The sequence below is a fragment of the Babylonia areolata genome, chromosome 26, assembly GCF_041734735.1.
Source record: "Babylonia areolata isolate BAREFJ2019XMU chromosome 26, ASM4173473v1, whole genome shotgun sequence".
NCBI lineage: Eukaryota > Metazoa > Mollusca > Gastropoda > Neogastropoda > Buccinidae > Babylonia > Babylonia areolata.
Window position 1 is genome coordinate 34270761 of NC_134901.1, and position 22890 is coordinate 34293650.

At 40.2% G+C, this 22890-nt stretch overlaps 2 protein-coding genes across 3 annotated transcripts in view; one reads left to right on the top strand and one right to left on the bottom strand.

Moving 5' to 3' along the window:
• LOC143300434 (NAD-dependent protein deacylase sirtuin-5, mitochondrial-like) overlaps positions 1 to 6753 on the bottom strand; it is a 16738-nt gene extending 9985 nt beyond the window's left edge. The window contains exons 1-5 of one of the 2 annotated variants that reach the window (XM_076614090.1): positions 6645 to 6717; positions 6330 to 6459; positions 4096 to 4245; positions 2396 to 2494; positions 1295 to 1421 (exon numbers count right to left, since the gene is read on the bottom strand). In XM_076614090.1, the coding sequence (XP_076470205.1) occupies positions 1295 to 1421; positions 2396 to 2494; positions 4096 to 4245; positions 6330 to 6332 (379 nt within the window). In that variant the 5' untranslated portion in view covers positions 6333 to 6459; positions 6645 to 6717. Of the gene's footprint in view, positions 1 to 1294; positions 1422 to 2395; positions 2495 to 4095; positions 4246 to 6329 lie in introns of both variants that reach the window. The other variant, XM_076614089.1, reaches the window with a different exon arrangement.
• Positions 6754 to 10227: 3474 nt separating this feature from the next.
• LOC143300295 (uncharacterized) lies at positions 10228 to 19895 on the top strand. The gene is made up of 5 exons (XM_076613892.1): positions 10228 to 10296; positions 15166 to 15287; positions 18584 to 18660; positions 19117 to 19740; positions 19887 to 19895. The coding sequence occupies exons 2-5, from the start codon at positions 15185 to 15187 to the stop codon at positions 19893 to 19895; spliced, it is 813 nt and encodes a 270-aa protein (XP_076470007.1). The 5' UTR covers positions 10228 to 10296; positions 15166 to 15184.
• The last annotated feature ends 2995 nt before the right edge of the window (positions 19896 to 22890 follow it).

A 22890-nucleotide genomic window follows, 5' to 3' on the forward strand; every position in this document is an offset into this window, starting at 1 on the left:
TCTGTGTATATTTGGCAGTGTGTCACCAGACCAGGACTGTACTCACACCACTGCCCTGTGAGTGAGCAGTGTAGTTTATCATTTATTTGTCACTGCTGCTCATTGCTCAGCTGACAACACGGGGCCATGTCATGGATGAAAATCTGTCAATGTTGATCCTGTATAACTTGCAAGAAAATTGTAAAGAAAACTTGGTGCAGGAACAGTCATGTTCATGCAGGTTAACTATGGATATGCCTCTGACATTGACGTTGCATCAATTTTTCGCCAAATGATTAAAAAAAAGATTAACCTGAACACAAACAGGATTATACACAGTGCACAACATCATCAACAACAGACATACAAAACCCAAAATATGCCAGTGGGCAACTCACACATCCTAAGCACAAAAAGAACATATTTGTCTTTTTCATCATTTTATAGGTGAAATACCATAGACCTGGAAAATGATGCGAAATTCGCATGCAGAAGAGTTCATGCAAAATTCGCATTTGAAAAGCGTTCATGCAAAATTAAAAATTAATCAAAAGAGCAGTCCATCCACAGACATGAAATTTACCCACCAGTTTTGATGGAAACTATGGCACAAGTGCAATCACAGCAAGCACTCTGTGTCTAAAATAAGAGAATTTTGAATGAATCCTGTAATTATAGTAGAAGAAACACTAAGCAAAGAGAAAGGATGGAATTAGGGTGAACAACACTTTAAAGCTCAGGCAGCAGCAGGGTGCCTACAACAACCTGATCAAGGAATCTGGTTTGAATGGAGATCTCTTAACTCATTCGGTACAGCCACTTTCTTTCCTTCTTTCTCCCAGACAGACCCTGACCATATGATGTCCAGTGGGTGTCTTAACTGGCACAGATTACAGCTTTTATCATTACAAATGTGGTATCATTTTGTCTTCATCAACCTCTTAAGTCTTAGATCCTTCAGTGTTAAAAACATTTTAAAGATAGCAGCAGCAGTAAAACTCTGCTATCGTCGCCTTTTTTGTCATTCGTCCTGAAAAATAGCTGAGGTATCAAGGAAGCCATTTGTTCAAGTAATGGGCCTGGAAGAGGGGAATCTCATCATGCATCTACCCAAACACGCACACCCACACAACACCCACCCACACACGAACATGTTGGGTTTTGTTTCAAGCTGAACTGACGGAACGAATTTTACACATCCAAGCTCCACAGAAATGAACCGAATACAATGATAAACAGCTTGTTTTTTCATTTCTCTCTATTGCCAAAGCAAGCAATTGAGAATCTACACCGAAATGATGGCTTATTGACTTACCATGTAGCTCAATAATATTGTTGGAACCTGCTCGTTTGTGAAGCTCGTCAATGTTCTGAGTGATGACCACCACACGTCGGCCTTGCTTCGCCAAGCGTGCTTCACACTCCGCTATAGCAACGTGTGCCTGCAGACAGGCATTTTAATCATAAAAATAAAAAATAAACAACAGTTCAGTTCAGGTACTCAAGGAGGAGTCACTGCATTCAGACAAATCCATAAACGCTACACCACGTCTGCCAAGCTGATCCCTGACCAGCAGCATAATCCAACGTGATTAGTCAGACCTTAAGAAAAACAAAAGAAAACAAAACAAAAAAACAAAAAACAACAAACAATAACAATAACATAACAAAAAATAAAAATTAAAAACAATATAATAAATAAAGAAGAAGCAGATTGGATATATAATGTGCTCTAGCTCCTGAGCACATAGGCCCAGAGTGCTAACAATTCATATCAATATTGTGGAAAAAATGTTTAAATGGTTCTGAAAATAAATACGTGGCATTATTACCATGACAAGCAGGACAAACAACATGTCAATAGCAGATCAACTACACACACACACACACACACAGACAAACATACACAAACACAAACACACACACATACATGCCACACCACATGCCAACACCTAGACATCCATGGAAGCTGTTTTGTACAGACCATTCATTGTCCATTGATGTACACATGTACCTACACCTGCAATATTTTCTGTACAAAAATGATGGTTTATTTCTGAATGGTTTAGGATGTGGAGGAAATCCAGAGATCTGTTTGAATGTGTCAACTATCCCAACCACTCGCCTACACACACACACACACACACACACACACACAGAGTCACACACACACACATGCACACACACACATCCCCCCCCCAGGCCCCCCCCCCCCCCCCAGGCCCCCCCCCCCCCCCCACACACACACACACAAACACAGTGATACACACAGAGTGACACACACACACACACACACACACACACACACATGCACACACACATACACACACACACACACAAACACACAGTGACACACACACACACAGTGACACACACACACACGCACACACACACACATACTGCTGTGTATGCTCACAGGGTTAGGGTGTTTGGACAGCATGACTTCACGACGATAGTGGTAGAACTCCCAGACCAAGGAGGGGTTTGATGCAAATGCGTAAGGCGTGGCCAAATCCTGGTGGCATAACAGTCAACAGTTATCCATTACTATTTCATTTTGATCATTTGCCTTCTGTGTGTAGATCTTCCTGTATATCGATTCACTGTTTATAATCCACCCGCTTCTTTGTTTATTTGGTTTCTATATCTTATTTTGCTTTAGTTTTATCATTTTAATGACTGTTATGCAGACAAACATTACAATAAGCTCTCAACTGGCACAAAACTGACAGTAAAGCTCGTCAAAGGGGTTAACTGTTGAACAAAAGAAAAAGAAAAAGAAAAAAAAGAAATATGTTTGCTTGTTTTTGTTTGTTTGTGTGTTTGTGTTTTGGTTTCTTGTTTTTTTGGCAGGGTGCAGTCTCACTTCCATGGAGCAGTCAAAACATACAGACAGACCCACAGATATATCATACACCACATCTGCTTTATAGAAAAAAATAAATTTAAAAAAATTTTAAAAAAGGTTTGTGAGGGGGAAGCAGATGCCTGACCATCTCATAGAGCCAGCACACTGGTCGGACCTGAAGGGCCTAGCAGATGCTGCATGGGAGAAAAAAGGTTTACTTGACTTATAAATTTTATTTATGTGGAGTGATGGCCTAGAGGTAACGCGTCCGCCTAGGAAGCGAGAGAATCTAAGCGCGCTGGTTCGAATCATGGCTCAGCCGTCGATATTTTCTTTCCCTCCACTAGACCTTGAGTGGTGGTCTGGACGCTAGTCATTCGGATGAGACAATAAACTGAGGTCCTGTGTGCACCATGCACTTAGTGCACGTAAAAGAACCCACGGCAACAAAAGGGTTGTTCTTGGCAAAATTCTGTAGAAAAATCCACTTCGATAGGAAAAACAAATAAAACATTTTTTTTTTTTTAATAAAAATGGGTGGCACTATAGTAAAGCGACACGCTCTCCCTAGGGAGAGCAGCCCGAATTTCACACAGAGAAATCTGTTGTGATAAAAAGAAATACAAACACAAAATACAAATATTTATTTGAATTGGCTTATCTATTTCATTTCTTATTACTTATACCAAAGTCAGGTATCTGCTCTTTTTTTTTATATTGTATTTCAAAAGCAGATGTGGCGTGTCTTATATCAGTCCCCATGCTTTGACATGTCCATGAAACTGAACTCATTACATTTCACTGCTGACAGACATGTAACTGAACTCATTACATTTCACTGCTGACAGACATGTAACTGAACTCATTACATTTCACTGCTGACAGACATGTAACTGAACTAATTACATTTCACTGCTGACAGACATGTAACTGAACTCATTACATTTCACTGCTGACAGACATGTAACTGAACTAATTACATTTCACTGCTGACAGACATGAAACTGAACTCATTACATTTCACTGCTGACAGACAAGACATGTAACTGAACTCATTACATTTCACTGCTCACAGACATGAAACTGAACTCATTACATTTCACTGCTGACAGACATGTAACTGAACTAATTACATTTCACTGCTCACAGACATGAAACTGAACTCATTACATTTCACTGCTGACAGACATGTAACTGAACTCATTACATTTCACTGCTGACAGACATGTAACTGAACTCATTATATTTCACTGCTGACAGACACTGACCTGTGCCTGGAACTGTCTCCAGAACCCACCAGCGCCACGGAAGGTGGGCACCCCACTCTCAGCACTGACTCCTGCTCCTGTCAGCACCACAATGTGCTTGGCTTTGGCAAAGTCCTCTCGGAATGCCGCCATGTCAGAACTGGGGCGAGCCTGTGACAGATTTCAGACAAGAACCAGAGGGCAGAGTTAAGGGTCCCATAGCCTTTTATGGCCATAGGGTCAATGAATTCATATCACTGTGACCAGGGCTCCACACAAGAGGGCAGCGCCCAGTCCTCTTCTTCAGCCACTTTTAACCATCCCCAAGTCAGGTACCAGTCTACACCTGGGTGGAGTAAAGAAAACAAGTAAAGTGCCTCTCCCAAGGTCATCACACCATGCTGAAGTGGTGCCTCGAACCCTTAGCAACACAAAACACACAGCAGGTAATGTGTCCGCCTAGGAAGCGAGAGAATCTGAGTGCGCTGGTTCGAATCACGGCTCAGCTGCCGATATTTTCTCCCCTCCACTAGACCTTGAGTGGTGGTCTGGACGCTAATCGTTCGGATGAGATGATAAACTGTGGTCCTGTGTGCACCATGCACTTAGCGCACGTAAAAGAACCCACGGCAACAAAAGGGTTGTTCCTGGCAAAATTCTGTAGAAAAATCCACTTCGATAGGAAAAACAAATAAAACTGCACGCAGGAAAAAATACAAAAAAATGGGTGGCATTGTAGTGTAGTGACACGCTCTCCCTGGGGAGAGCAGCCTGAATTTCACACAGATAAATCTGTTGTGATAAAAAGAAATACAAATACAAATCATAAGTCCACACTTAACTGATTCTGTCACTGCACCTCATTCCAGAGTGCAGGAAACATTCACTTTTCTCATATAACCTGAATAACATGTTTTCTTACCCAGTTGACATTATTTTTTTGATGAAGTTATTGTGAAGCACACTCAATTTACTGAATGCTCATGTTCTAAAAGTGATTGTGCTGAGTCTGTTTCATGTTACATGAACTTGGGTCAAAAGACAAATTTCTGTGGGTTTTACGACAGTTAAGTTTAATCTCATTTTTCTTTTCTTTCTTAACTTATCTTATACAGATCTGCCTCCCCTATCTCCCAATCATGAAGAATCCTTCAAAAATCAAACTACCATGTATGGATCCTGAGACAGAACCAGATCGCCATCTTAATCTATAATTGATAACTTGTGGTCCACACACACGCGCCATAGCCAATTTTTCCACACAAATTCAGTCAAACTATCACAACTTTTTGTAAATAATCTTGCTGACAGACAGACAGACTGACTGACAAATAAACTGGAGCGACAGCTCGACCTTCTTGACAGAAGTAATCAACTGAAGTGAAATATAAGAAAAATTTAATAATTGAATTAGATTATAGAATAAATGAATAATTACATTAAAACATTAAACATTATCAAACATACAAGACATCATCAACATTATTAATTATATTAAATAAATATATTAAAAATAATGAATTAGTATACAATGTGACATTTACATCAAATATTGTATAGCAAATATGAGAATAATTACAATCAGGTCACACACACACACACACACACATGCACCCATGCACACACACACACACACACACAGAAATCATTATTCTTATGTTGCTGGGCAGTCTACAATGGATCTGAGCAAGTGATTGATCTACTGATCCCGGACACAACCTCTTCAGCAGATCTCTATATATCAGGGATAGCTTACTCTCAACACTTAACCAAGTATTTGGGTGTTATTTTGTCTTGAAGGCCTGTATAATACTTATCAATAGTAAATAACAATACCAATATGCATGACCAAAAAATCCCTGTTTTCTATTTTGCTGAGCCCTTAGATTCTTCAACACTTATAATGTTAACCTGGAAGTAAGATACTGGGCTTGTTGGGGCTTGTTGTTGTTGGTCAAAACTGGAAATGAGTAATATCTGGTATAACAGACATAAATGAGTATACCCATAAACAACAAATATTACAATTCATCCTGAGATCTATACACAAATACCGGTTTGTAATCATATATAATCAGTTACACAACTTATAAACTGACAATCTGGCTGTCACATAGACAAAAACTAAAAACATGAATAATTCATGCAGAAAACCATATTCCAAGAATATCATGATGTATTTGTAACTGACTGGAATATCGCATCGAAATAATCTGCGATTTCTACACGATGTCTATGAATCATTTAGTGTTTACCATGTTCAGAGCGCAGCCAACTGCAGCAATCACACCAGTCGTGTTGACAGGTAATCGTGACAGGTCTGCAGCTAACAAACTTCGACAGCAAACACGCACACCCTGGTGACGTCCTGCTTGACTGAATGCCCTAAAAAAGGACATAGATAACGTCTTGAGTGCGGCCGTAGCTCTGATATATGGCCCTGACAATATGTGGTGTCATGCAGGGGGTGGGAAAGTCACACAATGTGCGTGGATCAACAAGTGCTGTGCATGATTTTACTCAAGCAAGTCGTCTGTATCTCGGTGTTGCTTATTGTCGGACGCACGTACTTTGTTAAACGTTTCCTCTTTTTTTGTTCCTGCCTCAGAGAGACACGAAGGCATGTAGAAGGTGCACGCACTTCGCACAACAGAGAAAACAACACGAACACTGAAGTTATAAAGGGGGGCAAGTCATATTTACAATCAGTGGCGACGGGCAGTCTTGAGGAGAGTACACTCCCCCTTTTCTTATGTGCATGCGAAAAAGCTTACCCCATCAAACTGTACTCGGACTCTTAATTGTAACTTCTTTCAAATCATTATTCTACGACGATTTCATGTTAGCCTCAATATATATATATATATATATATATATATATATATATATATATATATATATATATATACATACATAGATATGTATATATATGTATATATATCAGTATATGTATATATATATATATATATATATATAATTATCATGATATAATTTATACACACACACACACACACACACACACACACACACACACATATATATATATATATATATATATATATATATAATTATACATGATACATATGTGTGTGTGTGTGTCAGTGTGCATATATATACATGCGCGCGCGCAACACTCACACACACACACACACACACACACACACACACACCACTGGCACGCACGCACACACACACACTCACACACACATACACACACTCTTAATTGTGACTTGTTTCAAATCATTCTGATTCTATGACGATTTCATGATGGCCGGCCGGCCTCCCGGCAATAAACTGACACCCACACACCCACACCCGGAACACACTGACACACACACACACACACACACACACACACACACACGTGACACACACATCATGTCACTGTATATATATACATATACATCATCATGTATGTGTGTGCCGCGTGTGTCAGAGTGTATATATACATGCGCGCCGCGCGCGGCAACACACACACACACACACTGACACACAGTGACATATATATATATATATATATATATATATATTGGGGCTATCATGAAATCATCATCGATATGGTTATAGAGACAGAGGCGGGGCGAAGACACCCGTGATTTGATTCTTTGATATGAATACTTATATAGCGCCTATATCCGCACCCGCGGTCGGAGACTGACCAACTCCAAGCGCTTCACAAACTCGGGGTCATTCAGTTGCGCAACAGGCTGCCTACCTGGGTACCGGGAGCCGACTCAGTGGCGGCTGCCACTGGGCGCTCACTAGTCCTTTGTTTCCAAGCTGTGTCATTCAATCAGTTCAGGCACACACACACGACATACCTGGCATTCAGACAGACATCAGTGTAACATTTAACGTATAATGACGTTTGGTTTATTTCCTCCGCCATGCTGGCAGCCACACTCCCCGGTTTTCGGGGATCAGTGCGCACGCCGGGCACATTCCCGCCCCCATGGCAACCCGCTACAGAACGACGATGACGGACGGACGGACGGCCGGGACACTGGCACTGGCACGGACACCGTGACAAAACAGGATCCCCGCCGGCCAACGTGCGCACTTTGATCCTCCGTCCGTCCTCGCGCGTACACACACGAAAGGGGCCCAGGTACCAGCACGGGTCCGCACAACTGACTTGACGGATCGCTTCAGTCCATCAAGTTGAACTTCAGTGTCTCTGAATGTGCATGCGCGGTGTACTACTGACTGATGATGCGTGCAGCGTCGAAACGTACGTAATTGATATGTGTCAGTGCGCGCGCATGCCGTGTATGTCCTCAGTTCAAGTCAGTCCATCCGGCCACGTTAGTTTTCACTTGACGGTGTGGCGTAAAATCAGTTTACTTTTTAAACTGAAAAGAAAGAAAAATAAGTGGGACTCCTCAGTCGATCTCAATCCTCCGCCACCGTGTGACCACCACCACCCCATTCCCGGCTCCGCCCTCCCCCCCCCTCCGCCCTCAGCCCCCTCGAGATAAAAACATGACGTCGGCTGCTACTGCCGCCGGTGACTGACTACTAAGAAACTATACTGGACAGTGTATAACAATCAAGTAAGCTCAGTTTCGTACGAATGTGACTTCATCAATTGAAAAACGAATGCTTTACACCACAATGCATGCAATGGATCGAATTACCATGTTTTATTTCTTTTTCTTCTTTTTTATTTTATTTTTATTTTTTATACTTCAGTTTCATGATTCTGTGTTCTCATTACGAGTCTTCAACTTGAGCAGCAACATTTACATTACTTTAATTTATTCTGTTTTATCATTCCTCTTAAACGTGAGCAGCAACATTTACTTTACTTCAGTTTCTTTTGTTGTATCATTCCCCAGTCTTCAATTTGAGCGCTGAACAACATTTACTTTAACTCAGTTTATTCTGTTTTATCACTCCTTTTCAACTTGAGTAGCAACAATCGACATGTTGATTTTTCTGTTATTTTAACTTGGATGGATGCTGTTTTACCTGGTGGTGATTACCGTGGCTGAAAAAAAATCCAAAGTTATGTTCAATTCCGCGGGCTTGATCCGGCTGTTGTAGAGAAGCGGGGTAACTGCACTGATCAGTGTAGAACTGCCGGCCGCAATGCCCGCTGATCTAAAAGACAGGCGGCCTACCAGCCCGCGGAAGATACCAACGGCCTGCATGTCATCATAGAACTGAAGCTTCAGTGGACTAATGCCACTGACTCAGTGTCAGCCCCGAATACAGCCCAGTGGAGGGGGACGGGAATGGCCCGGGGGGTGGGGGGTGGGGGTGCGGGGGAGGGGGACGGAGGGAGCCCTGAGGGGACGGGCTAGAGGGGCCGCCGTTCCGGCAGTTCAGTTTTCCGTCTTTACTCCACGCCTGACACTGGGAGGATAATGCTGTCAACTGAAGAGTGGTGCTGATGGAAGCTGCCGGCTTCGCCCATGCTGACGGGGTGTTCCCGGTAGTCCACTGTGGTGCGGGGGGAAAAGAAGAATGGACTTCAGTTGCGGGCCTGCCGGCCAAATGTAAAAGGGATCGTTTTAAGTTAGGACCGTCCGTGAGCAATAGAATGACTCCATTTCATGCCTCCAATCCCCCCCGGGTCTGTCCCCCTCCCCCCCTCCCCAGCAAAAGACTCCAATTAAGGGAGCTATTTCGGGGCCACGGTCAGTACTTGAGCCAGTACCCGGTCCGTGAGGCCGCTGGGTCCCAAACTGAACTCAGTTGATGACTCACCTATGGGAGTTTGTATGAAATGGCCCTTTACACACTGAGTACACTCGAATATGTTTTCAGTGTGTTTCCTTATCAATTTGATTATATATATATATATATATATATATATATATATATATATATATATATATATATATTTTAATGGCGTGAAATCGTTTCAGGGCAAGGTCTGGAGTCTTCCCGGGCTAACCGAAAGGAGTTTAGGACTTATGCCAGCCCCGATTACAGCCTGCTTAATGGAGATCGAGGGTCAGATTAGTTACATCAGGCCATCCCCAGATTCACTCCATGGAATTAATTTTGGGGTTGGGTCATTCTGGGGCTTCACACCGGTCTTGACAAAAGAATAGGAGGTGGAGAGTAGGGGAGGTGGAGGCGGGGGTGATTGCATCTTTTTCCCTCTTCTGCCTAGAAAAACATCTTTTGTGGCGAGACTGCAAAATCAACAGCTGTTGAAAACGGCCTGTTTGATAAACTGTCGGCGTTTTCTGAAATAGTGCAGAAATTACCGTAAGTGCGTGCGTGAAAAATTGTCTGATAGTAGACCTATATAGTGTGCGCTTATATGAAGCTGCAAAGTCTGTGGAAAGTCATTTGCATGCAGCAGAATAGTTTGCATGCTCGATTCGCGTCAGTCCGACTATTGATAATGTAACTCACTAACTGGTCTCGATTAAGCTTACGTGCTGTCTGGAGTCGTAATGGGTTGGTGGGATGTGAGGGAACGGTTTCTGTTGGACGGTGTCCTACTGTGTTCGTAAAACGAAAGTAATGATACAAAATTGAAAAAAATAAAAAGTATATCCTACAAAGAACTTATTGAGATCAGCCATTGACTTTTCAGAAGCAATAAAAAAAAAAGTGTTTAAAAGAGGAAGAAGAAAAAAAAGAAAAGAAAAGAAAATAGACATGTACCGGGTAATTCGAATGTGGATGAAGTTCTTTGCAAGGGTTATGATTTTAAAAATGCAAAAGTGATTTTGCCAAGTTAATGACAACAATGTAAAACAGCTTTTTGCAGAAGAATGTGTACTTTTGGATGATGATGGGTATTGGATTTTAAGAAAATCCATAACAGTATATTATTTATGCAGTTCTGCAATACTGGAAACATTGGGCAGAGTCAAGGGTGTTTCACTCTCTAACAAATTTGCACCCTATTCATAATGTGATGGTGTGTTTTGTCTGCCGCACAGTATATACTAATCATTTGGTAGATGAAATAAAGCTAATTTGAGGCAAAAAAAAGATTTGCTGCTCTTTTTGTGATTTTTTTGTTTGCTAATGTTCCTTGCAAAATGGCAGCAAAATCAAAGACATGCTCATCGGTACTCACTTTGTAAGTCTTTTTCAGGTGGTAAATATGCTATGCATATATAGTTAACCATGTGTTTCTCTTGTAATACAAATGGCCTACATGTGTTACGCAACAGTTTGTGAATGGAAGCCAAAACAAACTGCTTATGGAACTTCAAAACTACCCTTTTTGTGCATTACTTTCGCGTCCTGTTCGTTCGTCTGCATTGCATCCCATGCCTGCGCCACAGCAACGCATGGGTTGATCCATGCACTGTGCATTCTGCATATCATTCTGTCTTTGCGTTTTATGCAAATGTGAGGAAGTTTTGGGCAAGCGACACTTCTATCTCAGAATTATTCTTTGACGCTGAACATCATTTCCATGCATATCTCTCTTAAAAACATGAACGCCACAGCAGTTTTATCCCAGTTTCACAGATTTCAGCTCACACACAAAGGTACATTCCACCAGTGCGTAGTCACCATGCACACACCAGACAGCAGGCCCAGTACATAAATGTAAACATTTTCAGCGTTTCAAGAATAGTCGTGTCTGCTCCAACGAATCTCATGTCTTTAGACACGCTCACCGCTGGTGTTATTGTCGAAATTTACAGTGCCTATTCGCCCTTGAAAGAATTAACAGGCATGCCAACTGTTTTATCAATTTTTTTACCATGTGTATGAGTGTTCAAACAATTTCAAGTGAAAAGTGCTTTAAAACTAAAAGTCAGCGGATTCACTTCTTCCCTGTAGCAGTTTTGGCTCAGGTGTCGTGTCTGTGGTAATGCAAAAAAATAAGAAAACATACATATTGACAACAGAAAGTGCATGGGGACAATAGACAAAACATATCTAGGTTCACCTGGATGACAGAATCTCCAGTGTTATGTAATACAGTATAAGTATTAGATCTGTGTTTTGCTGTGTAAAAGTAGGTCTCTGCCCTGCATTTCTTGGACAGCCAAGTTTCAGCACCTTCGTCTCTAACATCACTCACAAGAGTGAAATATCATCATCTTTTCTTTTTCGGTATCTTTATGCCTTTGATTTGTTTGGAAAAAAAACAATCTTGCTGTAGTTACATTTTGAAATAGATTGATCCAAATAAGCACAGCAATATCGTCATTTGACAAATGTGTGCTTTCTGCATTTTTAGTTTTGCACATCAACATAGTGAGTTTCCCACATCTGCTTTGGTTTTTTTCTTTCTTTCTTAAAGTGAACAAGGGAGTGTGATGTTGCATTATCCTTTGTCAATGTTTCTGTGTGCAGCACAGGTACCTGTTATGAGTAACTTAACAAAACTTGATCCTGTGATTGCGTGTATGTCGTGTGTGTGTGTGTGTGTGTGTGTGTGTGTGTGTGTGTGAGTGATTGGATGAGGGCTACGTGCAGATTTACATGCAGTAATTCAGATTGTAATCATCTTTATTTTTAGTTGTTTTGGGCGCACGCACGCATGCATGCATGTGTGGAATGCCCGTTTTACAATTCATGTATTAACTATTGTTTCACTCACATATGAATGTCAGTGAACCAAAAGTAGGTCAAGGTGAAAGATTTACACATCTTTCCAGATGGAGAGGACCATCGATAGGTGCCACATAGCAGCATTACACCTGTTGCTGACCTGCGTGTCGGCTACCGCGGTCAACATTTTTTTCTCTCATAATTTTGAGATAAAAGAAACTGCTACATGAAATTATCTTCAGTAAATTTTGATTTTTGTCTAAAATTCGCTTTTACCACTAAAGCATGTTAAGCACCCAATCAAGAATGTTTTGTTTATGTTGTGCAGTGCATTAAGTATGAAATTTAGTTTCCACGTAACCCACAACATTTTATTTATGAGTATTTGCAAGTATATTATCCTTTGTGAAAAAAACCCCAAAAACTTACCAGGTTTTCTTGTGGGTAAAAATGTTTTAATTAGCAGTCATAATTATGAAGACATATATACAGCCACAGTTTCTGCAGAAATGTCAAGAACCAGACATTGTATGGGTTACAGTGTCCACCTTCAGCAGGCATCCTTCTAGTAATTTTGTCATTTCTTGTAATTTTTCAGCTTAAGCTGCGATACGTAGACTAGAAATGAGTGTGTGGAGGAGGGGGGTAGACCGTAGAGGAGGTGCAGGGTAATGTACTAATGTGTGAGGTGTGTGTGTGTGTGTTGGAGCTCATGTATGTTTATATGTATTTGACTGTGCTTTTATATCTGTGAAACTGCATGTTTGGTGCATATCTGTTATGCATGTGTGGGTGTATGTGTGAATGTGTGTCTTTATGTTTTACATTTATTTGCTTATTTATCATCATTGTTGTCTTATTTATTTATTTATAATTATTATTTTATTATTATTATTACTACTACTACCTTTTTCTATATTATAATTATTATTTATTTATTTATTTATGTAAGCTTATCTATTATTTATTCACCTTTTAAAAAAAAAAAATTTTAATTTATTTTTATTTTATTTATGTATTTATTTATGTATTTATTTATTTATTTTTTTATTTTTTTCTCAAGGCCTGACTAAGCACGTTGGGTTACGCTGCTGGTCAGGCATCTGCTTGGCAGATGTGGTGTAGCGTATATGGTTTTGTCCGAACGCAGTGATGCCTCCTTGAGCTACTGAAACGGAAACTTTCAGCTTAAATCATGTCAACTACAGTGTCTGTTTGCTATGTAACATAGGTTATTTTGACATCTTAATTTCATACCAGACAAGAAATGGATGGTGTCCACTGTTTAACCCACATCATTTCAGCCACACTGGTTCACAATGAAAGCTTTTCCTGGGCAGCTGGTAATTAAAAGTCACTTCTTTTCAGTATTACTATCATACGGTGGGATGTTTAATCAATTCCAGAAAAGATACTTGAATATTTTCTTGCACTTTTCATTTCTGCATTGCATGTTCTGAAAGTGTTTACAGTATTGTAGGACTGCAAATATACTGAAAAAGGGGGGATATACTGTTAATGTACTCATTGGCTGCAGAGGCATTATAGGGTTAGTCATATAAAAATGTTCTGTTATATTATGTATTAAGTTTGTTTGAGACACAGCAACACTAAGCTTGTGAAGTTTGCTTTCCTGACATTTTCTTATCTGTAAGTGGAATGTACCACCTACTTTTTTAAAAATTTAGTTGCCAAGCCGGTTTTATGCTTTGTGGTAACTATTTGTTAAGAGATATTTTGGTCATGGAGAGTAATGATTAAGAAAAATATGTAGCTTGCAAACTGGTAAAAGAAAGCATACATGTATGTATGTTTATACTTTTCTGAAAGGAAAATGAACACACTATCCAGTTATGACAACTGCACATGAATTTGATAGTTTTGTAATGGGAACATTTCTACAGTGACATGGACAGAAATTTAATTACATCCTGGGGCATTTTTTTGCACACTGGAAGGGGACAGAAATTTCCATCCTAGGGCACTCAAATAAGGGGTTGAATTTATGATGATTTATTAGCTCTCAGGTTTATTTCACCGCAGATGAACCTGTACAGCTAAGAGTTAAGTAGTTGAACCAGTCAGAAGGGACACTTGGAATACAAGGTTTGTTTAAAAAAAACAAACCCAAACAAACAAACAAAAAAAACCAAACTGCTACTGCCCTACTCATAACAAAATGGTGCGCCTAACAGAGTGTGTGTGCCATGCAGAATGCACTCTGGTTTAATTTTGAATGTAGATGAGAATTGTAACATGGATTTTAAAAAAAGAAGATATTTGAACTGCTACTACCACTAGTGGTAGGGCTAAAAGAGCGTGTGTGCCATGCAGAATGCACACTGGTTGAATTCTTAATGTAGATGAGGTATGGTCCTATTGTAAAGCCATGATTGATGATACATTAGTAATTTATTGATAAAGAAGAAAGAATGGAAAGGTTGGGTTTTTTTTTCTTCTTCTGTGTAACTGTAACTTGTAAGGGACAGGTTTGATATAAATGTTATTTCTAAATAGAGCTATGACATGTTTTTGATCATGAATCAGTTAATGTAAGTGGTGGTTTGTGAGTAGATTCCAGTGCAGAAGTTGTGTGTCTTTTTTCAGGGGAACCCTGACAGACACTATGGATTGTATGAAGCTGCCTTCACAGAGAGGACCAGTGCGTGCCTCACTTCTCAACCACCCTCGCATTCCTCGCCACCTGCTCAGACAGCAACCTGGAGAAGGTATATAATCTTTTAGGCTTTCTGCAGAAGTTGCAGACTGAGTGTTTGTTTATGAGTGTGTTCATCTTGGAGCTTCTTTCTCTCCATTGGTTTATTGTCTGTTCACTAGAGAGTGATTTAGACACCTACACACTCTGTTCAGCACATAAATACACACTCATACAATACTCACATGGAGAATGGTGAGGGACTGGATGTGGGGGAAGGGTTTACTGAGGAGAAAAATAAAAGAGCTAACATTGGAGTGGTGGGGCATTGGGTGGAAGGGTCATCAGTCATATTAACAGTATAAAAAACAAGAGAGGCAAGGCCTTCAAGACTCACTTGTGATACACTTAAAAAAAAAAAAAATCTAATCATTAAAATGTGTTCTGTATTTGTTATTATAAAGCTTCGGGTTAAAAGAAAAAGAAAAAAGAAGAAAAAAAGTCCTGACGGCAGATTCGAACCCCGCATGTTCGGATGAGAAGAAACAGTTTTATCCATTACACTATCGTGGCTCCTTAACTGACGTTCAAAAATATAATATTTAAACATGCTTTTCCTAAAGGGCGATAAATCGATTGCGGTATTCGCAGTGAGAAGGCTGTTCAAATCATATTATTCTGGTGTATCTTGGGCATTCAAAAAATCTTTAAGGACAGTTAATCGGCAGTAAAGGAGACGTGGCTATCACCGCAATCACACTGCAACATTTAGCCGTTTTCTCTGGATCTAGATAGATGTACAAGTTTAGTTACACCCAGTTGACATGGTTGATTCAATTTCTCTTTTATGTTCATTCTAGTTTTATAGTTTTAAAGTTGATATGAAAATTGAGTATTTGTTAAACTAATAGCATGTAGAGCCAAGTACAAGTACTTCTAAATGTTGTATGAAGTGAAAAGGACTTCATTTTGAGAAAAGTCAAGACTGGAAATTTTTGCGTTTCATCAGTTCAAGGGTATTAACTCTCATGGTTTATTATTTTTAACTGTGAATTCCGACTGATTCTATGGATATCTTTATGGCAGTTTGGGGCATAATCCAGTAAGTGATGAGGCGTTCACAAATCTTTCTCTGAATAAATATTTAACGGTCTTCTCCAACTTTCCATCACATGTTATTGTGTATTGTCGATTGAATATAGGATTGAACGGGCAGGTCAACAACTTGAAACAAAATGGCGTCGTTCGCGAAGAATATGAGCACGCGCTTTGAATACGCATAAATATGTGTACGCAATTGATTTTTGCCCATAATCTTCAGGGCTCAGCCAATAGATCTATAAAGTCCACTCGTATTGATTTTAGTATTTTCCAAAAAAGACCACTTGGGCGAATGAACATAGTGAAGGCCCTGTACACTGAGAGTAAAACACACAAGCTTTTTATGTATTGAGTATAATTTCAAAGTGTAATGTTTAAGATGAGAAAGATCAGTTTAAAACAAATTAAGCCCCCTAGCATTAATTACAGAGTAATTTCCCTTTTTTACTATCTGCACCAAGGCGTTTGCAAAATAAATATAACTTCCATGCTTAGCAAAAGAAGTTCCTGTTTGAACAAAAAATGATAAAAATGACTGCTCTTGTTGTGTCAGAATGTCATATCAAAGTGCCAAGTTTAGAGAATAAAAAATATTAATATAACAGTAAATGCAGTTTGCATATAATTTGGCTTCTTTTTAAAAAATTTTTGTGCGCATCCCAGAGGTGCAATATTGTTTTAAACAAGATGACTGGAAAGAACTGAATTTTTCCTATTTTTATGTCTAATTTTGGTGTCAACTGACAAAGTATTTGCAGAGAAAATGGCAATGTTAAAGTTTACCACGGACACACAGACTCACACACACACACACACACACACAGACAACCGAACACCGGGTTAAAACATAGACTCACTTTGTTTACACAAGTGAGTCAAAAAGTGAAAAATTTACAATGAGCATCCCAGCAATTGATTTTACAAATTGCTGGGAATTGTGAGTGTGTTTATATGTGTGTAGATACATGTTGTTGGATTTGTGTGTGTGTGTGTGTGTGTGTACAGTCTCTGATTGTGCATGTGTATGTGCATGTAAACTCCTAGTGTGCATGTGTGTGTGTGTACACTCCTGTTGAGTGTTGATATGTGGGCATGTCAGGTTGGTGTGTATGCATGCTGGTCACTGCATGGGTGAGAGGAGAAGACAGATGCTGGAAGCCAGCGTAAAACACTTCTCCTTATTTTTTTAACCCAGTAAGTGAATAGGTTCATGAGAAACAGGGAAGGATATCCCACAGTCACTACTGATGACATGATGACTCTGAATTGTGTGCTTGGCGACACAAAAAATAGACTTTATAGCTGCTCGAAGCCATCCTGGAGCTAAAGCAGCTTGGGTCAGTTGACCCGTCTGTACGACTATTGACATGTCAATTCCAGGTTCTTTGGGTTAATGCTGCTATATTAGTTCTTGCTTTTGTAGGTATTAAAAAAGTTAGTAAATTTCTTTCTGCTGTAAAAGCAGCAAAGGCAATATAAAGACCAGTCTATTGCTTATTGGAATAATTTGCAGTCGGTATTATAAAAATTTTTAAAAAAAAGATAGCCCCTTTGAACCGGCAGCCAAAATGTTTTGGTGCGGTGTAAACTAATAGACTGATGCAGATCAGGGGGATTGGGGTTTGTTTGGAAAATGTTGTTGCTATGTTTTATTTCTTGCTTGTGTGTAATTAGATTTATATATGTTACTTTCTGATTGTTTGGTCCAACCTTTGTCATGTTTTACGTGCACTAGACTCTGCTGTGGGTTGAGATATTGTGTAGGGTGAGTGATGAGCCTGTGGATACACAGTTAATTTCAAAATGGGTGGAGAAAGATGCAGCATCAGTGTGCCTGCTTCCCAAAACTTCACATCTTTGTTGCATTGGTTTTTGGCAAAGGCATTGTAACATTGTGCAGCTGTAAAATAAGCCCTGCATGTGCAGAATGTAGCACCTTAGACCACTGGTTAAAGCATCTTTGCATCGATCTAGATAATGAATAGGTGAAAAACATGAAATGCATTAATGCCATCAGCCGCTAAATTTGTCATTCGTGTGTGTTAGTTGCATACCTGTTTTTTGTTGTTTGTGTGTGTGTGTGTTGTGAGGTTTGATGAAGGCTGTCAGTTGATATGTAATTACCTATTTTATCAAGGATATAGATTTTTTTTTTTATTAATGTGCTGGTTGATGCTTTGTCAGTATTTGACTGATGTATGCCAGTTGACAATTTATGGTGAACATGCATTTGGGACAGAAAAAGAAAGTGTGTGATTCTTTTTGCAGGTGAGCAGAAGACAGTGGCAAAGCTTGCTGACCAGGGAGACAGTGGCTCAGAACATGTGCCGTTACTTGGTAAAAAAGTCAGTGTCCTCTTTGTCTTCACTGTGTTTACAAGAAGGTCTGAATGAGGCCAAAAGTGAACAGTTAACAGTCACTGTGTTTACAAGAAGGTCTGAATGAGGCCAAAAGTGAACAGTTAACAGTCTGCAAGGAGAACAAGTGAAGACAAATCATATTATTCAAATTAAGGAGCCTTTAAGGAAGTGACTTAGTTATATTATACTAATGATGATTATAATAATGATGATGATGATAATACAGAAACGAGAAACCAGGCCAAAGGTCACAGATGTTTACTTGCTGTGGGCTAAAGTCACAGTATGTTAGGCTGAAAGCTTTAGGATTGCTGGTTCAAACCCTTGCATGTATACACGTATGTATTGTTGGTTTTGTGCTTTGTATATTTGTGGGATGTTGGGAGTTTGGGGTATGTTATGACCTAGAGTGTGTAAGTGGTTGTTTCACATATGCCTCAGGAGCTGAGCGTTGTAGAGAAACACCAGCTGCAGGCCCCAGCACAAATGATGGCTCAGCTGAGAAGGAACAGCCTTAATCAGCAGGGCAGTGCAGCTGGCCAGGTGCCCCAACTACATTCCAGCATCAGCACCCCTCAGGGAATGGTGACAACCAGTGCCTGTCTTCAGGGACTGCCTGACAGTGGAAAGGAGTCCCTGAATCCACAGTGTGATAGAACCGCTCAGCAGGGTGAACAGCACAGCGTCATTGATGGCAGCACTGTCAGGAGGAGACAGCTCATTCACAGTGTGCTAGAGGAGAGAGGCAGCAAGGAAGGAGAGGGTGGGTCTGCCATCACCACATCACCCCCTGTTACCAAGACACAGTGCAGCACCAGCAGTGGGGAGGGTCAGGAAACCAGACGTCCTCCACTGTCCGTGAACTCTCTTGAGTCGGAAAGTCTGAAAAACCATTTACCGTTTTCTGTGAAAAACAAAGTGGCCAACTCAAACACAGCACCTCCCTTCCCAATTGTAAGGAGAAACAGCTTACAGGACATTCAGTCTGCTTTAGTTTCGGACTCTGGATCTGTGAGCACAGGATCAAAAACAAACATTCCGCTAGAAGCAGTCAAACCCACTGCAGTTCCCATGTTCCTATCACGACATCAAAGTTTTCCAAAGAGCTTGTATCGACCTTTACCCAGTAATGGTCAGTCGTCATCTGCTAGAGCAGAGAACAAACCTGATGGGGAGGATTTCAGTCGCGCTGCTGCTGTATCATCTTCCAGACATGCTGATGCCTGCATGCAATTTAGCAGAGATGATTTATCCCTCGAGTCGTCTTCCACTATTACAGGCCATCCCGCTTCAGGCAAGTGCAGTCAGAGAACAGTCAGAGACTTGAAGACTATGATGGAGAGCCTGGCAAGCCAGAGAGAAGGGTTACATGGTGACGGAGTAAACCCCGCTGATCACGACAGCCCAGTGCGCAAACGACAGATCATCACCAGTCCTGACTGTCAGCAACCGAGCATGACACAAGGGTAGGTGACAGTATGTTGAGAGGGTATGGGTTGGAAATTGAGTGTGTGTATGTGAAAGAGAGAGAGAAAGAAAGAGTTTTTGTGTCTGTTTGCATTTTGAAAGTTTATGTGTTTTTGTGAATATTTAGTATAGTTTAATAGATATATACAGTATCTTGAATCCGTGTATATGCAGTGTCACACACGCACACATGCATACACGCACGCTTACACGCAGTATTGTGAGGTGGTTTTTTTGTATGCTAATTTGTTACTATAAAATGCTACATGTAGAAGTATGAAACTTTTACTTTTACTCTAGAATCTTCAGAAATCAACAAAAGTTTGATATTCATAATGTATTTGTTATAATAAGTTTTTACAAAAAAAAGAAGAAGAAAAAAACATTGTGAGGATAATGTGCTTAAAATATGTTTTTCAAACTGATTGTAGTGTTATTGTTGTCTGCTTAAAAATTAACAAATCATTACCTATGTGGGGCAAACTTTATACTCTGGCATTGAAACATCAAATGAACTTTGACATCCGAGAAATATGAGAGATGATGCACATATTATGTTTAGAACTATGTCTCCCTCTTGCACACACAGTAACTTGTGATTTTTAACTCTGTTCATCTCTTTGTTTCCTCACACACTCACATGCATATATTATGTAATGTATGTACACTGACACCAGCACTCATATACTCTTTTACTCTCTCTCTCTTTTGTCCCTCACCCTCTCTCTCACCCTACTTCCTCCTTCTGTGACTGTCTTTTTCATACAGATACACATATCATCAAAGATTGGGTGCAATTTCTCACCTAGTGTTTTTGCCTCTTTCTTATGCCTATCTGGTTCTTCCTGACAAATCAGTACTGATCTCTGTCTCCCTCTCTCATCTACCCCAACCACCCCTTTAAACCACCTATTCCTCTTTCTCTCTGTCTCTGTCTCTTTCTCTCTCATTCTCACAGAAGCACCTTTGGTGTATGTTTTCAGAAGAAAGAGCCAAGAGGTGAAACCACTGAGCTACTGCAAGTTGCTGGTTAAAAAAAGAGAGGAGTCGTTTTCCGTGATAATTGTGGGTCAGGATATAAATAATCTGCTGGTAAGAGTGAATGTCAGTCTAAATAAGATGCAAACAGAGAGAGAGAGAGATAATTAACAGATGAGTGCCATAACTGTTGTTCATAATGGCACATGATATGAAGTCAGTGTTGTTTAACACCTATGTCAATAAGAGTACTGTAATTTTCAGACTGTCCAGCAAGATTTTTGTTTCTCAGCCAGACTTATGCACCTTAAACTCTAATGAACCTCCTCCATGGATGAGATTAGTAACAGAACAAATTGGCATTTTACTGCATTTACTGGTACTAGGATTCTGATGTTACAAACTTTGGGGTCTCAGGGACTCTCATACCATGGTTACAGGGGGTCAAAGGCTATCTTCAGAGGGTTACACTGATGCTGCACACTTTTATCAAATCAACGTTGCTACACACATACAAAGTGCAGATATATCTAATCATAGCTAGGTTTCTGTGCCAAGAAGCGGACATCATTCTCAGAGATATGTTGCTTGCATTCTCACAGAAACCACCATCAACAGAGAGAAAGGAAGTTCAGGGAGGGGAGGGAAGGAAAGGGATCATTTCCAGTGATGGGGGCAACAACCGAGTGGTTAAAGCGTTGGACTTTCAATCTGAGGGTCCCGGGTTCGAATCACGGTGACGGCGCCTGGTGGGTAAAGGGTGAAGATTTTTACAATCTCCCAGGTCAACATATGTGCAGACCTGCTTAGTGCCTGAACCCCCTTCGTGTGTAAACGCATGCAGAAGATCAAATACGCACGTTAAAGATCCTGTAATCCATGTCAGCGTTCGGTGGGTTATGGAAACAAGAACATACCCAGCATGCACACCCCCAAAAGCGGAGTATGGCTGCCTACATGGCGGGGTAAAAACGATCATACACGTAAAAACCCACCCGTGTACATGCGAGTGAACGTGGGAGTTGCAGCCCACGAACGCAGAAGAAGAAAAGATTTCCAGTGGGTGAAGGGAAACAACTCTTCATAGCAGACTGAAGCTCTGATGCACAATTTTCACTTTTATATGTTTGCCTAAGGAAATCTTAGAACTTCCCAAGGACCCACTTGATAAACATTGCTAATTTCAATGTGTTAGCGATGCAGAAATAGACAGAAACTTCCTACTCTTACACATTCAGTCAATAACAGAGCCTTCAGCTAATTCTTTTATGTGTTAGCAAGCAGATATATTCATTGAATTGTTGGCATAATGCTGAAGCAGAGTGTGATTTTGTGTTGAAACACAAGTTGATTGATCTTGTAATTCTGTTGAAAGTTATTGTTGAAAGTTTCAGAACTGTAGGCATAATCGAGGCAAATGCAAAGAACAAAGCATTGGAGACATGTCAGCATTCCGTAGAACTGTGTGTTATGTCTAAAAAGACTTATAAAAGTTGCATTGATCAGACCTGAAAACAGAATGAGCAAGTGAGATTCAGTAACATGGTATCTGTTTTTGGGATTTACTGCTGAATTGACAAAAGGACCATCATATTTTATCATTTTTTTCTGTAGGGACAGAAAGTGAATATCATTTAGTTTTGTTCTTGGTTTTGTTAATTGTTGTTTGTAAATTTAGTTACCACTGTGCCAGATGTGTGTTCCATGGAGTGGTGTGTGATTTTGGCCCAACACCAGACAGACAAACAGAAATGACAGGGGCCAAATGGT